At 39.1% G+C, this 18,161-nt stretch overlaps 1 protein-coding gene across 1 annotated transcript in view; it reads left to right on the forward strand.

Annotated features, from left to right (window-relative positions):
- The window catches only part of SLC35D1 (solute carrier family 35 member D1), a 54,500-nt gene that overhangs the window by 14,229 nt on the left and 22,110 nt on the right, over window positions 1-18,161 (forward strand). The window contains exons 9-10 of the mRNA XM_060139801.1: window positions 16,124-16,191; window positions 17,325-17,403. Coding sequence (XP_059995784.1) covers window positions 16,124-16,191; window positions 17,325-17,403 — 147 coding nt within the window. The remainder of the gene's footprint in view (window positions 1-16,123; window positions 16,192-17,324; window positions 17,404-18,161) is intronic.

Below are 18,161 nucleotides of genomic sequence, written 5' to 3' on the forward strand. Positions count from 1 at the left end.
GAAGCCATAGATGCCCTAGCGCATCCTAGAGGCTCATAGTATCCTACAAGAGGTTGCAGTTGATTTCTTCCACTGGAAGGTTCAGTTTCATAGTAGTCAGTGGGTTGGTGTCTGAAGTTCTGGCAAAAAGGGTTCACATTACAGAGTGGAATATGTGGCAGGATTTCAGGTAAGTGTTTTCTAGTAAGTCAGGTTCATATTCAGTGTGTCTTTTAGGCTTGGGTTTTCCCTTCAAAATGTGTGTACATATAAGTGGACAAACATTCATGTATGTGCATGTATTTTTTTAAAGAGTGGACACTTTTTTGGCGTGACAGTTTATCTTTTTTTTTTTTAATTTTTATTTATTTATTTATTTGGTTGTGTTGGGTCTTAGTTGCAGCAGGCGGGCTCCTTAGTTGTGGCATGCAAACTCTTAGTTGCAGCATGCATGTGAGATCTAGTTCCCAGACCAGGGATTGAACCCGGGTCCCCTGCGTCGGTAGCGCAGTCTTAACCGCTGTGTGCCACCAGGGAAGTCCCAACAGTTTATCTTTAAATAAAGCTGTTCCCATGTTAACAATTTCAGTCTACTTCTGACCTTCAAGTAATACTTCACCTATAGGGTATGATGCCTTGCACGATGCCTGATAAGATGCTTCCACATTAATCATTTTCCCTAATCCTCATTGTGTACCTGTGTGGTAGGTTGTTATCTGATATATAGAGGTTAAGGACATGCTTGAGGTTACATGGTAGCTGAGTTCAGCACTAGAACCAGTCTTTCTTTTTTTTTGGCCGCATCCTGTGGCTTGTGGGATCTTACTTTCCTGACCAGGGATCGAACCCGTGCCCTTGACAGTGAAAGCACAGAGTCCTAACCACTGGACTGCCAGGGAATTTCCCTAAAACCAGTCTCTCTGACTCCAGGGAGATCTCTTGCTGTTTGCCTGACCACATCTATCTCCCAAAGCCACTTGCTGCATCCCTGACTTGTTTTTTCCCCCGTTCAGGACTTGCGTGCATACAGAACAAGCTACTGAATGGGAGAAATATCTCAGATTAGTATTAGAAGTGGAGTCCCTGAAGCTTGGCTTTCTTGTTACTTAATTGTTTACAAATAATTATTTATTTCACTCTGAATATTTATTGAGTGCTTATTACGTGTCAGGTACTGTTCTAAGTTAAAAAAAAAAAGACATGTCTTTGCTTCAAAGGAGCTTGCATTCCAATGGGGTAAGATATACTAAGCATAAATTGTGTAATAAGAGCTATGAAGAGAGAGAAAACGAGGAGAAGAGTGATTGGGGAAGTGCTATTTTGGATAAGATGATTAGGGAGAGCATCTTTATAAGCTTCGTTTGAGCAGACACTGAACCGAGTGGACTGAGAGACCAGTTTGTGTGGCTTTTTGGAAGGAGTAGAGTCTAGGCCGAGGGAAGAGCAGGCTCTAAAGACTGAGGTAGGAGCTTGTTCACGAGGAGCATTTTCTGGAGTGGCAAATATCAGGAGACATCAGAGTGGGCCTTGGAAGGTGTGGAGGCAGAAAAACAAAAGGTATGTTCCCGGTGGAATTAATAGCGTGGGCACGGGCCCAGCCGCAAGGACCAGAGTCTTCCACGTGGTTAGAAGGTAGAAGTCAACGACTTTGGAGCCCTTAGAGGATTCCTTGGAGAGCATGTGGTTCCAGACCCTTGTTTCACAGATGAGGGAACTGGGCCCAAAGAGGGCTCAGGGCGAGAGCCCAGATTTTCTGACTCTATGACTAGTGTCTCCTTCTTCTGCCATCCCACAGCCCGCTTCCTTCCAAGTTGGGACTAGTGCCAGACACAGGAATTTGCAAGTTACTCTGCAGACAGTGACATGTCCCTAAGAGTTTGTGACATAAGTGGTACAGTGGAGAGGACTTGGGGCCAGAATGCAAAAGACCAGGAAACTCCAGTTCTGTCTGTGACCACTGTCTGACTTTGGATGAGTCCCTTCTGCTCTCCAGACCCACTTCGTCATGTGGTAACCGAGTAGGCTGGGTCCACTGAGTCGGCTGGTCCTCTAGGTAGGGCGTGCTTCGGCGCTGAGACAGTGTTTCTGAGGAGTAGGACGCACGCCAGTGTGGAGACTGGGCTGCTGTTCTGACAGCTGGCACGAGCCCAGCTGCCTCCTGATAACCTGTGCTGATAAACTGCTCTCATCTGTTGCACTCTTGGCTTTCCTGACCCAGAGCTTTTTTGATTGTAAGCTCTCTGTGTACTGAATGAAAAGATCTCCAAGATAAATTGTTGAATGAAGAAGCACAGTGTAAAACAGTGCATATGGTTTACTAACTTTTGAGTAAAATAAAAAGGGAAAAATAAGAATATATATACACATTCATTTAATTTACTTATTATTTAAGTAAAGAAACTGTGGAAGAATATGCATGAAACTAATAAAGTAACCACCAATTTGTGTGTGTGTGTGTGAGAGAGAGAGAACAGGGTAAGTGTAGAATAGAAGTGGGAGGGAGACTTTTCATTATTTGTCTTCTTATATTTTTTTGATTGTAGAGCCATATGAATGTATTTTAAATTACATTTTATAAAAGGAAAATAAGAAAAAGATAAAGGTTTTTCTATAAGTAATGACTATCCTGTGATGAATTATAAATTTTAAAATAACTGGGGGAGGTGGGACAAATTAATTTGTTCTCATTGTTCAGAGTTGCAGACTCTTGACCCAGGATTCAAACGGAAGCAAAATCAGATCCAAATTATTTTTCTCAAAATCTCACTGTTAACCTTAGTAGGGAGAGGAGGGAAAACTTCCCTCTGTTAGGGCAGGAATCCAATAAGGGGGCTCTGAAAGGTCAGCTCCCCAGGGAAGCAGGAGTTACATAAAGCAGTTGATGAGCTGGCACAGCCTTTAAGCAAGAATTGAAGGCCAAGGAAGAAAAAACTAAATTACCATAAAAATTGAAAGGCAAGATGCAATTGAACAACTCATCCTAATGAGCACTAAGGTCCTTGGCAAAGCATTCTGAGCAACCAAATATGTGCGTGTAATTTTTCAAAAAGTTTAAGTTCTCAACGTCCCAGGTTTACCAGAAACAAAGGAACCAGTATATCCAGCATTTAGTTTTTTTAGACACATGTCTTCTAACTTTAAAACATTCTCCTTTTAAAAAAAACCATGGGACTTCCCTGGTGGTGCAGTGGTTAAGAATCTGCCTGCTAATGCAGGGAACATGGGTTTGATCCCTGGTCCAGGAAGATCCCACATGCTGTGGAGCAACTAAGCCCGTGTGCCACAACTACTGAGCCCACAAGCCACAACTACTGAAGCCTGCACGCCCTAGAGCCCACAAGCTGCAACTACTGAGCCCACACACTCTAGGGTCCCTGTGCCACAACTACTGAGCCTGCATGCTGCAACTACTGAAGCCCACATGCCTAGAGCCCATACTCTGCATCAAGAGAAGCCTGCACACCTCAACGAAGAGTAGCCACAGCTAGAGAAAGCCCACGCGCAGCAATGAAGGCCCAACACAACCAAAAAAAACAAAACAAAACTATGTATCACGCAAAAGCCAGCTTACTGTTAACCAAAGATATCTATTTAACATAGATAAAGGCAGAACAAGCATCAATTGACTAATGACTTTCCAAAGGACAGACTGTGTTTAAACTTGTTAGTTGCTGCCTCCAAAAGGGAATGTCTGTAGCACAAAGCCAGTGATTCAGAGTCTCAGGAATTGGAGTCTGACTTTCTGACAGCACACCCTGCTAGGTGTTCTCATGTAGGGATGGGAGAACAGACCCCTTGCTGTAGCTCTCACAAGGCCAGCACTGTAGGCACTGGTACACTGTATAATGTCTTCATTATATCACTGGTTAAATTACATGGCTCAGATGAGTTTTACAGGAAAAATTACTGCACAGATCATCTACCAGGAGGTGTCTTACTAAGCATTACTACTAAATAATGAATTTTTAGCCTGTCTAGAGTTATTAATCTTTTCTGGGTCCCTTTGTGGATCATTACAGACTGATTCTCAACCCTGAAGTGTTCTTTCCACATAGAGACAGGACCTTCCGGCTTTCTGGGCCTTGGTATTCTCAAATGTAATACAGGTGGGTTGGATCAGTTATTTTTTTATTTGTGAATGACTAGATCTTTCTCTTTGCCTTTATATTGTTTGACTGACAAAGTAATGTTTTTAGCCATTCTTACCTTTGAGGATATGCTTTTTTCAAATAAGAGTAAGTGACCCCATTGACACTAGTACTGGAGTATGTAGTTTTGACATGGTATGTAGGTTTTAACATAGGCAGTAGAACCTAGCAAGAAGGGGTATTGAAGATCTGTGGGTTCTTATTCCTTTTCTCAACTAGGAGCAGGAGGCAGGCAGATGGTTACAGTAGTGCAGAAGATGGGTTGCTAACTAGGACCACTGGTTGCATGAACTTGTCTAACTTTTCCAAGGTGGGGGGGAACCATGCAGATCATTTACACCACTGACGTTATCTTCTGCCTTAGCAGGTGTCCTGGCATTTACTTTCTAGGCTAAGGATTCAATTCCTTTCTCAAGAGTATTTTGGGGAATGAATTTTCAAAATAGAATTCATTAACCTTTTTTTTTTCTTTTAACCATGAAGTCCAAAGACTAAGTGGTTTGTTTATTTTTAGTCTTCATAGTAAGCAGGGAGGTATCCAAACATAAGAAAATGTCTCAATGATGCTTTGGATTTTATTTCAAATCTCAAGTAAATTGGCAACAGATTTTCCTGGGAGTGAGAATGGTTGCATCTAAGACTCAGGTATATGTTGAAATTATTCCCTGCTTTTCACTAGATTAGGGTGGTGATTTGGTGCTAATGTGGCATTGTAGACATTGCCAAGTTGTCCCAGCACGTTCTTGCTAAGCCTGCACATAGCCTCAGACTTTTCACCAAGATACTGGTCCAGATAGGCAGATCCATCGATTAGAGCTAGTTGATTAGACAAAATCTGATTGTATCCCTACACTAGATTTTTTTTTCTTTTTCTTTTTTTCTTTTTAAACTGAAGTGTAATTGACTTACAATATTACATTAGTTTCAGGTCTACCTTCACTAGATTTTATTCATTATGTTACTGATTACTGCCTAATCTTACTCAGTCTCCCTTTCTTAATTTCCTTAACCTAAGCAACTAAAGAACACATTTTTTTCATTAAAGTTTTTTTCTAAATATTTTTATTTAACTGAAAGTCTTATTTAAACCAAATGCCTAGTTTTAGGAAGTGGTAGGTCCATATGACCTGTTTGCCCATTACTTATGCCACATTCTTTTCATGCCTGTGGTGTGTATTACGTTACACTATCAGCACCTGTAGAACCAGAGACTTCATTCAAAACAGAAGGAAAGCCTTAGAAAGCACGTTTGTATGTTCAGTCTGTAATCACAGCCCGCACTCAGCCAGCACTGAAAATTGCCGGCCTTGTGTCAGAGAGCCCATCTAGTTCTGCGCCACACAGAATGACCAAGCAGGTCATTTTCTTCACAATGGCTCTTTATCAGTTTTCTCTAGAGGCAGAAGTTTTGTTTTGTTTAAAAATTGAATAACAAAGTACATTCTCACCGTGCCTTCTTTATTTCTAACTTAGGGAGAAGAAAAAAATTCGCTTGTAAATCTATCACTGAGAGATAACAGTGATAGAAGTTTAAGTGAATAATCTCTCTGAATGTAAATTATGTATACATTTAAAGAGTCTGTATTTTATTCTCTCGATTGATTCTCACAAGAAACAGATGGAGTAGTTTTCTATATTTGTAATATAGGTAGAGGTTTAGAAAGGTTAACTGAGTTTATGATGGCCTCACAGAAAATTAATGGCAGAGATAGAGTTAGAACTTTTGCTTTTTGACTCCGTAACCATGTGGAACCATCTAGGAGAAAATTCAGAATATATTGCCTTGTCTTTGGTTTTCCCCAGTAGTCCAGATAGCAGGATGAAGGTTATGGAGCTGAACAGGTATTTACTAGCTGAATAATTTTGGTAAAGTTACTTAATATTTCTGAGCCTAGAGCATAATAGCTTAATAAGCAGTAGCTTTTATTGTTTTTATTATGCCATCTTTATGGCATAATAAAAGGAGAGTGGACTCCTTTGTACTGTAGGACTGTTTGGGTCATATTTATCCTGCAGCTATACATTCAAATGTCTGCTGCTTGCCAAAGATCCATTCCTATGGCAAAGCAGGGGAATGCAACAGGCTGCCTGTCCCATAGACTGGCTTTCTCCAGAGACAGGCTGAGTATTTCGGGAAAGAAAAAAATCCCGTGAGAATTATTTTTCTATTTTTGAATTATATATAAATGGAATTATGTCCTTGAGATTTATTTTAATATTCTATATAGTTATTATGTTCCCAAAGGGGACTGTGCACTAAATATTTGGGGCATTTTTCTGAATAAAATTTAATGCTCCGTGTAGAGGACATTAGGCTTTGAAATATGTTAAGTCTACCATGGATTAGCTGTGTTACCTGAAGTAAGTCACTCATTGTCTTCTGGGGATAATAAGGCTTGGCCTTTCTATTGTAGGAATCAAATGACAGGCCATGTACGGAAGCACTTTGTAAACCATAATGTGCTCCATAAATATAAGGTGGTACGTTTTTATTGCTGCCGTTTGTCCCTTCACTATCAGCAAACCTGACTAAACCATCTTCAGCTTAGTGCTCTGAGGCCTACCATGGGGCCTGGCACATGATCGGAACTTAGCAGATGTTGAATTGTACATTGAAAGCAGTGAAGGACTGTTGAGAAAGGATGAGGAGAGAAAAGAAAGATATAGAAAATGACCCAAGTGAAACTTTTAGGGATGAAAAATATGATCAGAATTGAAAAATAAAGCAGAAGGTATCAAACAGATTAGGTACTATACAGGAAAAGTTCAGTGAATTAAACAAATAGTAATAGAAACTATTCAAGATGAAGTTCAGAAAAAAAGACTAGAAAACAAACGAACAGATTATTAGTGACATGTAGGATAATATTAAGGGTCTAACATTTGTGTAAGTATCGTCCTGAAAAAGGGGCAGGGTGGGGGAGAAAAAAAATATTTGAAGAAATAATGGCTGATTTTTTTCCAAATTTGATGAAAACTCTAAACCTATGCCCACAAGGAACTCAATAAACCTTAAATAGAATAAGCATAAAGGAAACTATACCATAAAGAGGGATATTCCATAATGCTAAAAGGGTTAATATTAGTGGGTATAACAATACTGAGTGTGTATGTACTTGATGAGAGAGCTTCAAAATATATGAAGCAAAAAGTGATAGAACAGAAAGGATAAATAGACCAACCTACGATTATAGTGGAGAGTTTAACATTCTCCTTTCAGTAATTGATAAAACAAATTCAGAGTCATTAAGGATAGAGAAGACTTGAACAACACCATCAACCAAGCCGACCTAACTGACGTTCGTAGAGCACTCCACTCAATAGCAAGAGGATACACATTTGTTTCAAGTGCACATGGAACAATTCACCAAGATAAACTATATTCTGGGCCATAAAACAAGTAGTAATAGTTTATAAGAATCAAAACCATACAGGGTATGTTCGCTGATCAGCACAGAATTAAACTAGAAATTAATATGTATTATAAAAGAAGAAAGATTTAAATTCAGTGATCTAAGCCTCTCCCTTAAGAAACTAGAAAAAAATAAGAGCAAATTAAACCCAAAGTAAATAGAAGGAAGCAGAAATTGATGAAATAGGAAACAGAAAAGCAGAAACAGAAACTAAAAGCTGGTTCTTTGAAAAGATCAGTACAATTGCTAAACCATGGCCAGTTGATCAGGACGGAAAGTCAGAATATACAAATTACCGACATCAGGAATGAGAAAGGGGCATCATTACCTAATTTGCATATATTAAAAGGATAATAAGGGAATTTTATGAACAATATACTATAAACTCAAAAACTGAGATGAAATGGACAAATTCATGAAAGAGACAAAACTGCCAAAGCTCACTCAAGAAGAAATAGATAACATGAATAGCCTTATTCGATTAAATAAATTGCTCTATTTAATTAAAATAAGTAAAAGCCCTAGTTTTTAGCCCTATCTTTATTAAAGAAATTGAATTTTTAGTTTAAAACCTTCCGAGAAAGGAAACTCCAGGCCCTGATCACTTCACTGGAGAATTTTACAAGATGTTTAAGGAAGAAACAATGCTAATTCTACATAAAATTTTCCAGAGTATAGAAAAGAACACTTCCCAACTGATTTATGAGGCCAGCATACCCTCCACCACTAGCTGACAAAAAATTACAAGGAGAGAAGAAAACTATAGTCCAAAAAAATACAGCAGTATATAAAAAGGACACTAAATCATGACCAAGTTGTGTTTATCTTAGGAATTAAGGTTAGTTTAAAATTGGAAAATCAGTTAATCAGTGCAATTCATCATATTGGCAAGAATAAAGTAGAAGAACATGTCGATAGTTTGAGAAAATGTATTTGACAAAAATTGACACCCATTTATGAGTTTAGAATTCTCAGCAAAGTAGGAATAGAAGGGAACTTTCTCAACCTAATAAAGGACATCTACCAAAATAATGTATTGCTATTTTACTTAATGGTGAACGACTGAATACCTTTTCACTAGGATTGAGAACAAGGCAGGGATGTCTGCTCTCATATAATGTTCTATTCAACATTATACTCGAGGACCCCATCAGTGCAGGAAGGTAAGAATAAGAGATTATAAAGGAAGAATTAACAATATCTCTATAAAAACCATGATCATATATGCAGAAAATCCTAAAGAATCTAGAAAAGAGGGATTAGAACTAATTAGTTTAGCAAAGTTGTGAGATATACGGTCAGCATATAAAAATGGACTGTACTGCCATATACCAGCAATGAACACTTGGCAACTAAGTAAATAATACCATTTATAAAAGCTTCAAAAGTATGAAATACTCAGGGAAAAATTTAACAAAATATGTCAATGTCTGTACACTGAAAACTTTATAAAACAGTACTGAGAGAAATTTTAAAAGACCGAAATAAATGATTTTTATATTTATGAATGTTTATGAATTGGAAAACTTGATATTATTAATCTGTCAATTCTCTTCTAATTGATCTGTAGATTCAACACCGTTCCAATCCCATAGCAGGATTTTTTGTAGAATTGCTAAGCTGATTTTGAAATTTATATAGAATTGCAAAGGACTTAATCATAGTCAAATTTGAAAAAGAACAATGTTGGAGGACCTAGCGAATATCATACTAACTGAAGTAAGTCAGACAGAGAAAGACACATATTATATGATATCACTTATATGTGGAATCTAAAAAATAATGCAAATGAATCTATATACAAAACAGACTCAACAGGTACAGAAAACAAACATATGGTTACCAAAGGGGAAAGGGAGTCGGGGGGAGAGATAAATTAGGGGTATGGGATTAACAGATACAAATTACTATTACATAAAATAGAGAAGCAACAAGGATTTACTGTATAGTACAGGGAACTCTATTCAGTATCTTGTAATAGCCTATAATGGAAAATAATCTGAAAAAAAACATATATATAACTGAATCACTTTGCTGTAACCTGAAATTAACACGATATTGTAAGTATACTTCAATTAAAAAAAAAACAAAAATCTTTTGGGGCTTCCCTGGTGGCGCAGTGGTTGAGAGTCCGCCTGCCGATGCAGGGGACACAGGTTCGTGCCCCGGTCCAGAAGGATCCCACATGCCGCGGAGAGGCTGGGCCCGTGAGCCATGGCCGCTGAGCCTGCGCGTCCGGAGCCTGTGCTCTGCAACAGGAGAGGCCACAACAGTGAGAGGCCTGCATACCGCAAAAACAAAAACAAAAAAATTTTTATAAAGAAAAGAAAATTGTTGGAGGATTTATCTACTTGATTTCAAGACTTTTATAAAACTACTGTAATCAAGACGGTGTGGTATTGGATTAAGACTAGACATAGACCAATGGAACAGAGCAGAGAATCGAGAAGTACAGATAGACCATTTGGTCAGTTGTTTTTGTTGAAGGTAACTAAATAAATCAATGAGGAAAGGATAATCTCTTCAACAAATGGTGCTGGAACAGTTTGACATCTATTTGCAGAAAAATGAATCTTGACCCTTACCTCAGGAAATACACAAAAATTAATTTGAAAAGTATTTTGAGTTGCATTGTGTTGTTCCTCCCCTCAAAGTCATGTTGAAGTCCTACCCCCAGTATCAGAATGTGACCTTATTTTGAAACAGGATCATTGCAGATGTAATTCGTTAAGATGAAATCATAATGGAAGTAGGGTGGACCCTAAATCTAATATCAGTGGTGCAGTTATAAAAAGGGTAAATTTGGACACAGACGGTAACATAGAGAGAATGCCATGAGAACATGAAGGCAGACACCAGAATGATGCCTCAGCAAGCTAAGGAACACCAAAGATTGCCAGCAAATCATCAGAAGCTAGGGGAGAGGCGTGGAACAGATTCTCTCTCACAGCCCTCAGGAGGAACCAACCCTGCTGACACCTTGATCTTGGACTTCTAGCATTTAGAACTGTAAGACAATGCAGTTCTGTTTTTTAAGTCACTCAGTTTGTGATACTTTGTTACAGCAGCTCTAGCAAACTAATACAAAAAGGATCATAGACCTAAAAGTAGAGCTAAAACTATAAAACTGGAAGAAAACACAGAAAAATATCTTCGTGATTTGGGGTTACACTGGGTTTCATAGAAAAGTCATAAAAAGCAAGAATTGTAAAACACAAAATTGATCTTAGACTCCATCAAAATTAAAATTTTTTTTCTTTTTTTTTTTTTTAAAATACATTTATTTATTTTTGGCTGTGTTGGGTCTTCGTTTCTGTGTGAGGGCTTTCTCTAGTTGTGGCGAGCAGGGGCCACTCTTCGTCATGGTGCACGGGTCTCTCGTGTTGCGGAGCACAGGCTCCAGACGCGCAGGCTCAGTAGTTGTGGCTCACGGGCCCAGTTGCTCCGCGGCATGTGGGATCTTCCCAGACCAGGGCTCGAACCCGTGTTGCCTGCACTGGCAGGCAGATTCTCAACCACTGCACCACCAGGGAAGCCCTAAAATTGTTTATCAAAAGACACTATTAAGAAAATGCAAGCCACAGACTGAAATACTTGTATAATCATATATTGCATATATTGCATTCATATATATTGGGTTGGCCAAAAAGTTCATTTGGTTTTTTCCGTAAGATGGCTCTAGTAGTGCTTAGTTGTCTTTAACTTCATTCAAAACAATTTTGTTAGATTGTTTTGTTAGATTGTATGACAGCTGTCATATCAGCCTTCATTAAAAAAAAACATGGATATTGGTGAATTTTTGTCTAGTCATTTTAATATTGAAGATGGGAAGAAAGCAACATTTTTGGCACATTATGCTTTATTATTTCAAGAATGGTAAAAACGCAACTGCAACGCACAAAAAGATTTGTACAGTGTTTGGAGAAGGTGCTGTGACTAATCGAATGTTTCAAACGTGGTTTGCGAAGTTTCGTGCTGGAGATTTCTTGCTGGAAGATGCTCCACGTTCAGGTTGACCAGTTGAAGTTGATAGTGATCAATCGAGGCATTAATTGAGAACAGTCAACGTTATACCACGTGGGAGATAGCCAACATACTCAAAACATCCAAGTCAAGTGTTGAAAATCATTTGCATCAGCTTGGTTATGTTAATCACTTTAATGTTTGGGTTCCACATAAGTTAGAGTGGTAAAAAACCTTCTGGACCGTATTTCCACATGCAATTCTCTACTTAAACGTAACAAAAACGTTTCGTTTTTAAAACAAATTGTGACGGGCAATGAAAAGTGTATACTGTTCAATAATGTGGAATGGAAGGGATCGTGGGGCAAGTGAAGTGAATCACCACCAACCACACCAAAGGCCAGTCTTCATCCAAAGAAGGTGGTGATGTGCATATGGTGGGATTGGAAGGGAGTCCTCTATTATGAACTCCTTCCAGAAAACCAGTCAGTTAATTCCAACAAGTACTGCTCTCAGTCAGACCAACTGAAAGCAGCACTCGATGAAAGCGTCTGGAATTAGTCAACAGAAAACGCATAATCTTCCATCAGGATCACGCAAGGCCGCATGTTTCTCTGAGGACCAGGCAAAAACTGTTAAGGCTTGGCTGGGAAGTTCTGGTTCATCCGCTGTATTCACCAGACATTGCACCTTTGGATTTCCATTTATTTCAGTCTTTAGAAAATTCTCTCAATGGAAAAAATTTCAATTCCCTGGAAAACTGTAAAAGGCACCTGGAACAGTTCTTAGCTCAAAAAGATGAAATGTTTGGGAAGATGGAATTATGAAGTTGCCTGAAAAATGGCAGAAGGTAGTGGAACAAAAGGGTGAATACGTTGTTAAGTAAAGTTCTTGGTGAAAATGAAAAAAATGTGTCTTATTTTTACTTAAAAACCGAAGGAACCATTTTGGCCAACCCAACATATATGATTAAAGACTTGTATCTAGAATATATTTTTTAAAACTGTTAATTTAAAACTCAGTAGTAAGAAGACAAATAACTTGAATAAAATTTGGAAAAGGTTTGCACAGACACTTCACTAAAGAAACAGTACTGATGGCAAAAAAGCACATTAAAAGATGCTTAACCTCTTTAGTGATTAGGGAAATGCAAATTAAAATTACAGTGATACACGTAGGGAATGGTGGATTTGGGATCTGGGTGCAGGTCTGACTTCAAAGCCAGTAATCAGTTTATGAAGATTTTAAGAAAGAAGAAGAAACGGAACTTAGAGGAAAGTGCTACAAGTTTCAAGACAAAAGATGTTGGTGTCTGTGTGTGAAATAGAATGTATTCTGTTTCTTCAAGAGTATTAGGTCTGGGGACTTCCCTGGTGGTCCCGTGGTAAAGAATCTGCCGTCCAACGCAGGGGACTTGGGTTCCATCGCTGGTCGGGGAACTAAGATCCCACATGCCGCAGGGCAACTAAGCCTGCGTGCCGCAAACTACAGAGCCCATGCGCTCTGGAGCCCGAGCGCCACAACTAGAGAGAGAAAAACCTGCACGCCGCAACTAGAGAGAAGCCCGCATGCCTCAACGAAGATCCCATGTGTCGCAACTAAGACCCGACGCGGCCAAAAAAAAAAAAAAGAAGTATTAGGTCTGTAATACTTTTTACTCCGGTTTATCTGTGTGAGTCTTGCCATGCTTCGACCACATATAAACTACAATTTTCATGTCAGTGTATAAATATTTTAGACATTTAACCCTAAAAATAACATTTGATCCCCTAGACCAGTATTTCTTAAAATGTTTGACCTCTACATACAGTTAGAAATAATAATTATATTGTGATTCAGTATACACTCCCATGCACACATAAATGAGGCAAAATTTCATGAAAAAATATTTCTTGTTACACGGAATACACCCTGTTTTCTATTTTGTTCTATTTTATTTTTGAATGCTATTTGTGATCAATAAATTGATTCATGACCTAAAAAAATTAAAATTATAATGAGCTACCATTTATTTAATCACTTGGATGGTCTGAAACAGTTGCAAATGTATGTATGAATGTAGAGCAGTGGGAACTCTCATAACAGTTCTGGTGGGAATACAAAATGTTATAGCTACTTTGGAAAACAGTTGGACAGTTCATTATAAAATTAAAGATGCATTTACTGAAAGAACCAAGCCATCCACATTATGTCAAGTGAAAGAAGCCAGATAGAAAAGAGTACATACTGTACAATCTCTCGTTTATATGAAATTACTGAATGGTAAAACTCTAGTAAGAAAGTAGATCAGAGGTTCCCAGGGGCTGTAAATGGGAGAGGGGATTGACTGTAAAGGGGCAGGAGGGAACTTTCTAGGGTGGTAAATATTTCTTTCTTTCCAGCTTTACTGAGATACAATGGACATTTAATATTGTGTAAGTTTAAGTTGTACAATGGTTGATTTGTTACAGTTATGTATTAGGAAATGATTACCACAGTAGCATTAGTTAACCCTGCCATCACCTCACATAACTGCCTTTTTTTTTGTGTGGTGAGAACACTTAAGATCTACTCTCTTAGTAATTTTCAAGTATATAATATAGTGTTGTTAACTATAATACCATGCTTATACGTTAGATCCCTAGAATTTACGCATCTTATAAGTTGTAAAACCAACCTCTCACCATTTCCCCCACGCCCCAGCCCCGGCAACCACCATTTACCCTCTGTTTCTGTGAATTTGGCTTTTTTAGATTTTACGTGTAAGTGATATCAGACCACGTCTGTCTTTCTCTGTCTGATTTATCTCACTTTGCATAATGCCCTCAAGGTCCATTTATGTTGTTGCAAAAAGCAGGATTTCCTTTCTCATGGCTAAATAATGCTCCATTGTGTGTGTGTCTGTGTGTGTGTGTTTTCCATCTTGGCTGTACAAATTTACATTCCCACCTGCAGTGCACAAGTGCTCTCTTTCCTCCACACCCTCTCCAGCACTTGTTATCTCTTGTCTTTTTGATGACAGCTATTCTAACAGGTGTGGTGTGCTTACTGTGGTTTTGATTTGCGTCTTTCTTTTGATTAGTGATGTTGAGCACCTTTTCATGTACCTGTTGTTCATTTGTGCCTCCTTTTGGGGGAAATGTCTACTCACTTCTTTTGCCCATTTTTTAATTGGGTTGTTTGGTTTTTTTTTTTTTTTTTGCTGTTGAGTTATATGAGTTCCTTATATACTTTGGCTATTCGCCTCTTATCAGATATATGGTTTACAAATATTTTTTCCCATTCCGTAGGTTGCCTTCTCATTTTGTTGATGGTTTCTTTTGCTGTGCTGTGCAGAAACCTTTTAGTTTGATGTAGTCCCTCTTATCTTTGCTTTTGTTGTTTGTGCTCTTGGTGTCATAGCCAAAAAATTATTGTCAAGACCAGTGGTAAGGAGCTTTTCCCTGTGTTCTCTTCTAGGTTTCATGGTTTTAGGCCGAAATTTCTTTATCATGACTCTAATGGTGGTTTCATTACTATATATTTTTCAAGACTCATTGAATTACATATTCAAAATTGGTGAATTTTATTTTTTATATGTTACGCCTCAACAAAGAACCATAAACAAATTGAATGTCTACAAATGCTGTGTTCGGAATGTGATTCAGTTAATTTGATGTGGTTCCTCCCACCGGGGAGCTCACAGTCTGTAGATGTGGTGTAGAAAGATTTGCAGTTCAGAGAGATAAGAACACTAAAGAGAAGTACTGATGAGGCACAAAGGAAGGTGTTCTTGATCCGGGAAAGCCCCACGAAGAAGCTGCTTGGCTTCTAGTTTGACGGGTGAGCAGGAGTCAGATGAATGTAGAGGGGAAGGGTATTCCAGGCGAAGGCATGTGAGTTTGAAACTGCAGGTTATGTTTTATAAACCACAAGGAGCCTGGTATTGCTGGAGCCCTGGAGCTGTGAGATTTATGTTGAAGTGGTAAGAGTTGAAGCTGGACAGGTTGGCAGAGAGAGAAAAAGTGGAGCGTTTCTCATATTTGCCTGACAAACTCATATTGCAAGAGAAATTATGTACTTGAGAGACAAACCCTCCCTACTGGATGAGAAATGAGATGATCAATGCACCTGTCATTTCTATTCATTCCTTTGCTTTTGGCTTCAAAACAAACAGAACAACAGAAATCTTGCTTTTACAAAATCAACTGTTTTAAAATAGGAATTCTTCCTGGACAGACCTCAGCTGAATTTGTGTAACTAAGGCTGTACTTGAGCTTTCGTACGTTACAGGGAAGAAATACGTTTTAGGGTTTGAGAAAGCCTTTATTTAATACCAGCCATCTGGGAAAACTGCTGAGATTAGTAGGACATGGCTTGTGCCTTCAAGCAGATATCAGTTTCCTTGTACCAACAGGGAGAAGTACAAAATCTCCCTCACCTTACATATTTTGGAAAGGAGAGAACCTTACAAAACTGCTTGTTGATTCAGCTCCATGTATATGACATTCTTGAACATCACTCTATGCTTGGAGCGATGCAGGGAAATGTATGTATGTGTCAGAGTGTGGCGGGAGCAAGCGCACAGGAGTTGGGTTAATGAGTGGAACGGCTGATGTTGAGAGCCTGCTCTAAAGTCCGGGGCTTTCTTGTGTATTACAGGCAATGGATTTTGAAGGCTGGGCCGACACCCTCTTTCTTCTGCAGTTCACCCTCTCTTGTGTGATGGGGTAAGCCGTTGCTGCCTTGTTAACAGATAGTTTTTCGAGGCAGATTTGTTCTAACGTCTTTTTGCCTCATTCCTTAGTATCCTGTTCTGTCTCTTGAGTTTATCAGCTTAGGATAAACCTCCAGATTCAAGTGGTTTCACCACGCTTGGGAATGTGCCCTCAGGGCTACCAAACTGATCTCAAAGTCATGCTTAGAAGGATGAAGGAAAAAAACTAATATTTACCCAATAAGCTAATACGTGATAAGCACCATTATATTTCAACATGCATTATTTAATTTTTTTTCTACATTGACCATTTGACAGATATTGTTGTCCCTTACCTATGAGAAAGCAGGCCCAGAATTCAAGTAAATTGTCTAAGTTTGCAGAATTAGTAGGTAGCAGTGGCAGCCTTTGAATTTAGGGCTGACTTCTCCCTGCCAGGTTGTAGAAGGCAAGAGGGTATCTGCAAATGTGCTGTTATCTGCCTCTTCTCTTCACCTCCAAATATCCCTAATGCTTTTTTCCCTCAACCAGTCATTTCGCTCGATATTTGTGACCAGATCTGGCACAGGCTAGGTACATAGTGATTGGATGCTTCAAAATAAAGTTGACGTGATACCTTGGTACTGAGTCAGGCTTCGAAGCCTCATTGTAAAATCTGGGGCTGCTGACTGCTGCCACTTTGTTGTTAAGTGAACTATATCCCCTCTTAAAGTAGTTCTCATTTGCTTTTCTTCCATCCTTAAGAATCTCTCTTGCCTTCACCCTGGTCTGGAATCATATTGGCCTCACGGTGACATGCACACCTGAGCCAGGGCCTGTGAGTCCTGAGCTTTCTATCTGGGTTAGGTGAATTAAGACTATGATCTAAAAAGAGTACTCATGGTTGTGAATGGTGGTTTCAAGGTTTTGGTGTGGTAGCTGGGAAAAGCACCTGATCGTTAAATGTACGTGTGTTTCTCTTTAATGAAATTTTTTAAAAATGTGAAGCTGCAGTATAAGCAGTAGTGAAGTAGGGAAAGCTCACAGTCAGTCAGTGACTAGTAGAATGTACTGGCATGGCCAACACTGTTTCTCTTGGCTACCGGTTATTATAAAATCAGCAGTTGAATCTTACTTATAAGATACCTTTTCCTTCTTTTTTTCCAGATTTATCTTGATGTATGCCACAGTACTCTGCACTCAGTATAATTCTGCTCTTACAACTACAATAGTTGGCTGTATTAAGGTGAGTTGAAAAAATACTGTTCTCTTTTGGGTGCCTTCTTTATTTGAAAAGTGTTCCTCTAAAATAAGTCTGGCTGTGGCCTTAAGCCCCATCATTCTTATTTCCTCATGTGTTGCTTTGGTAGTTTGACGACTTGTGGGGTGGTTGCTAGAACAATCCTTAAGAACTCAGGGAAAGCATCATCTCTACTTCCAGGCAACTTAGGTCTGAGGAGTATGGGAAAAGGAGAATGTGTCATCTCAGAGCAGAGGGAGGTGAGTCAGCCCTGTTTCTCACAGAAAAGATGACTAGCTTGGTTCTGATAGGTTTGTCCCTTTAACTCCCAATGAGAATTGTTCTCTGCCTCGCTGAGTTCTGGCTGTTCTGTAGGAAAAGGACGCCTGCCAAAAGCTAATCCAGGGAGTTTTCCTAAGCGTGAGCCAAACCTTAAATGGCCCACTTTTAAAAGCTGTGTCTGACATTTCCAGTGATGTCATTTCCTCCTGATCCATTTTATTTGAGGGAGGCTCATTTGTCTTCAGCCAGGAGAGCCAAGCTGACTTGAATATTGAGCTGCAGTTAGTGACTTGAAGCCTGAGGCCTCTTTCATCTGACTTTGTGATTCTGGTGCTTTAAGATCGAAGAGGCCACAGCATCCCTGAATTCCAAAAGAATTAGTGAGGTAGGCTTGCTTTCTAAGAAAAGCAAGGTAGAGGTAGGTCCTGGATCATTTGGAGGAAAGAGTGCAGTTGCCCTTGGAACTTACTTTCTGGTGCCCC

Source organism: Lagenorhynchus albirostris, chromosome 2, assembly GCF_949774975.1.
Source record: "Lagenorhynchus albirostris chromosome 2, mLagAlb1.1, whole genome shotgun sequence".
NCBI classification, from domain to species: Eukaryota; Metazoa; Chordata; class Mammalia; order Artiodactyla; family Delphinidae; genus Lagenorhynchus; species Lagenorhynchus albirostris.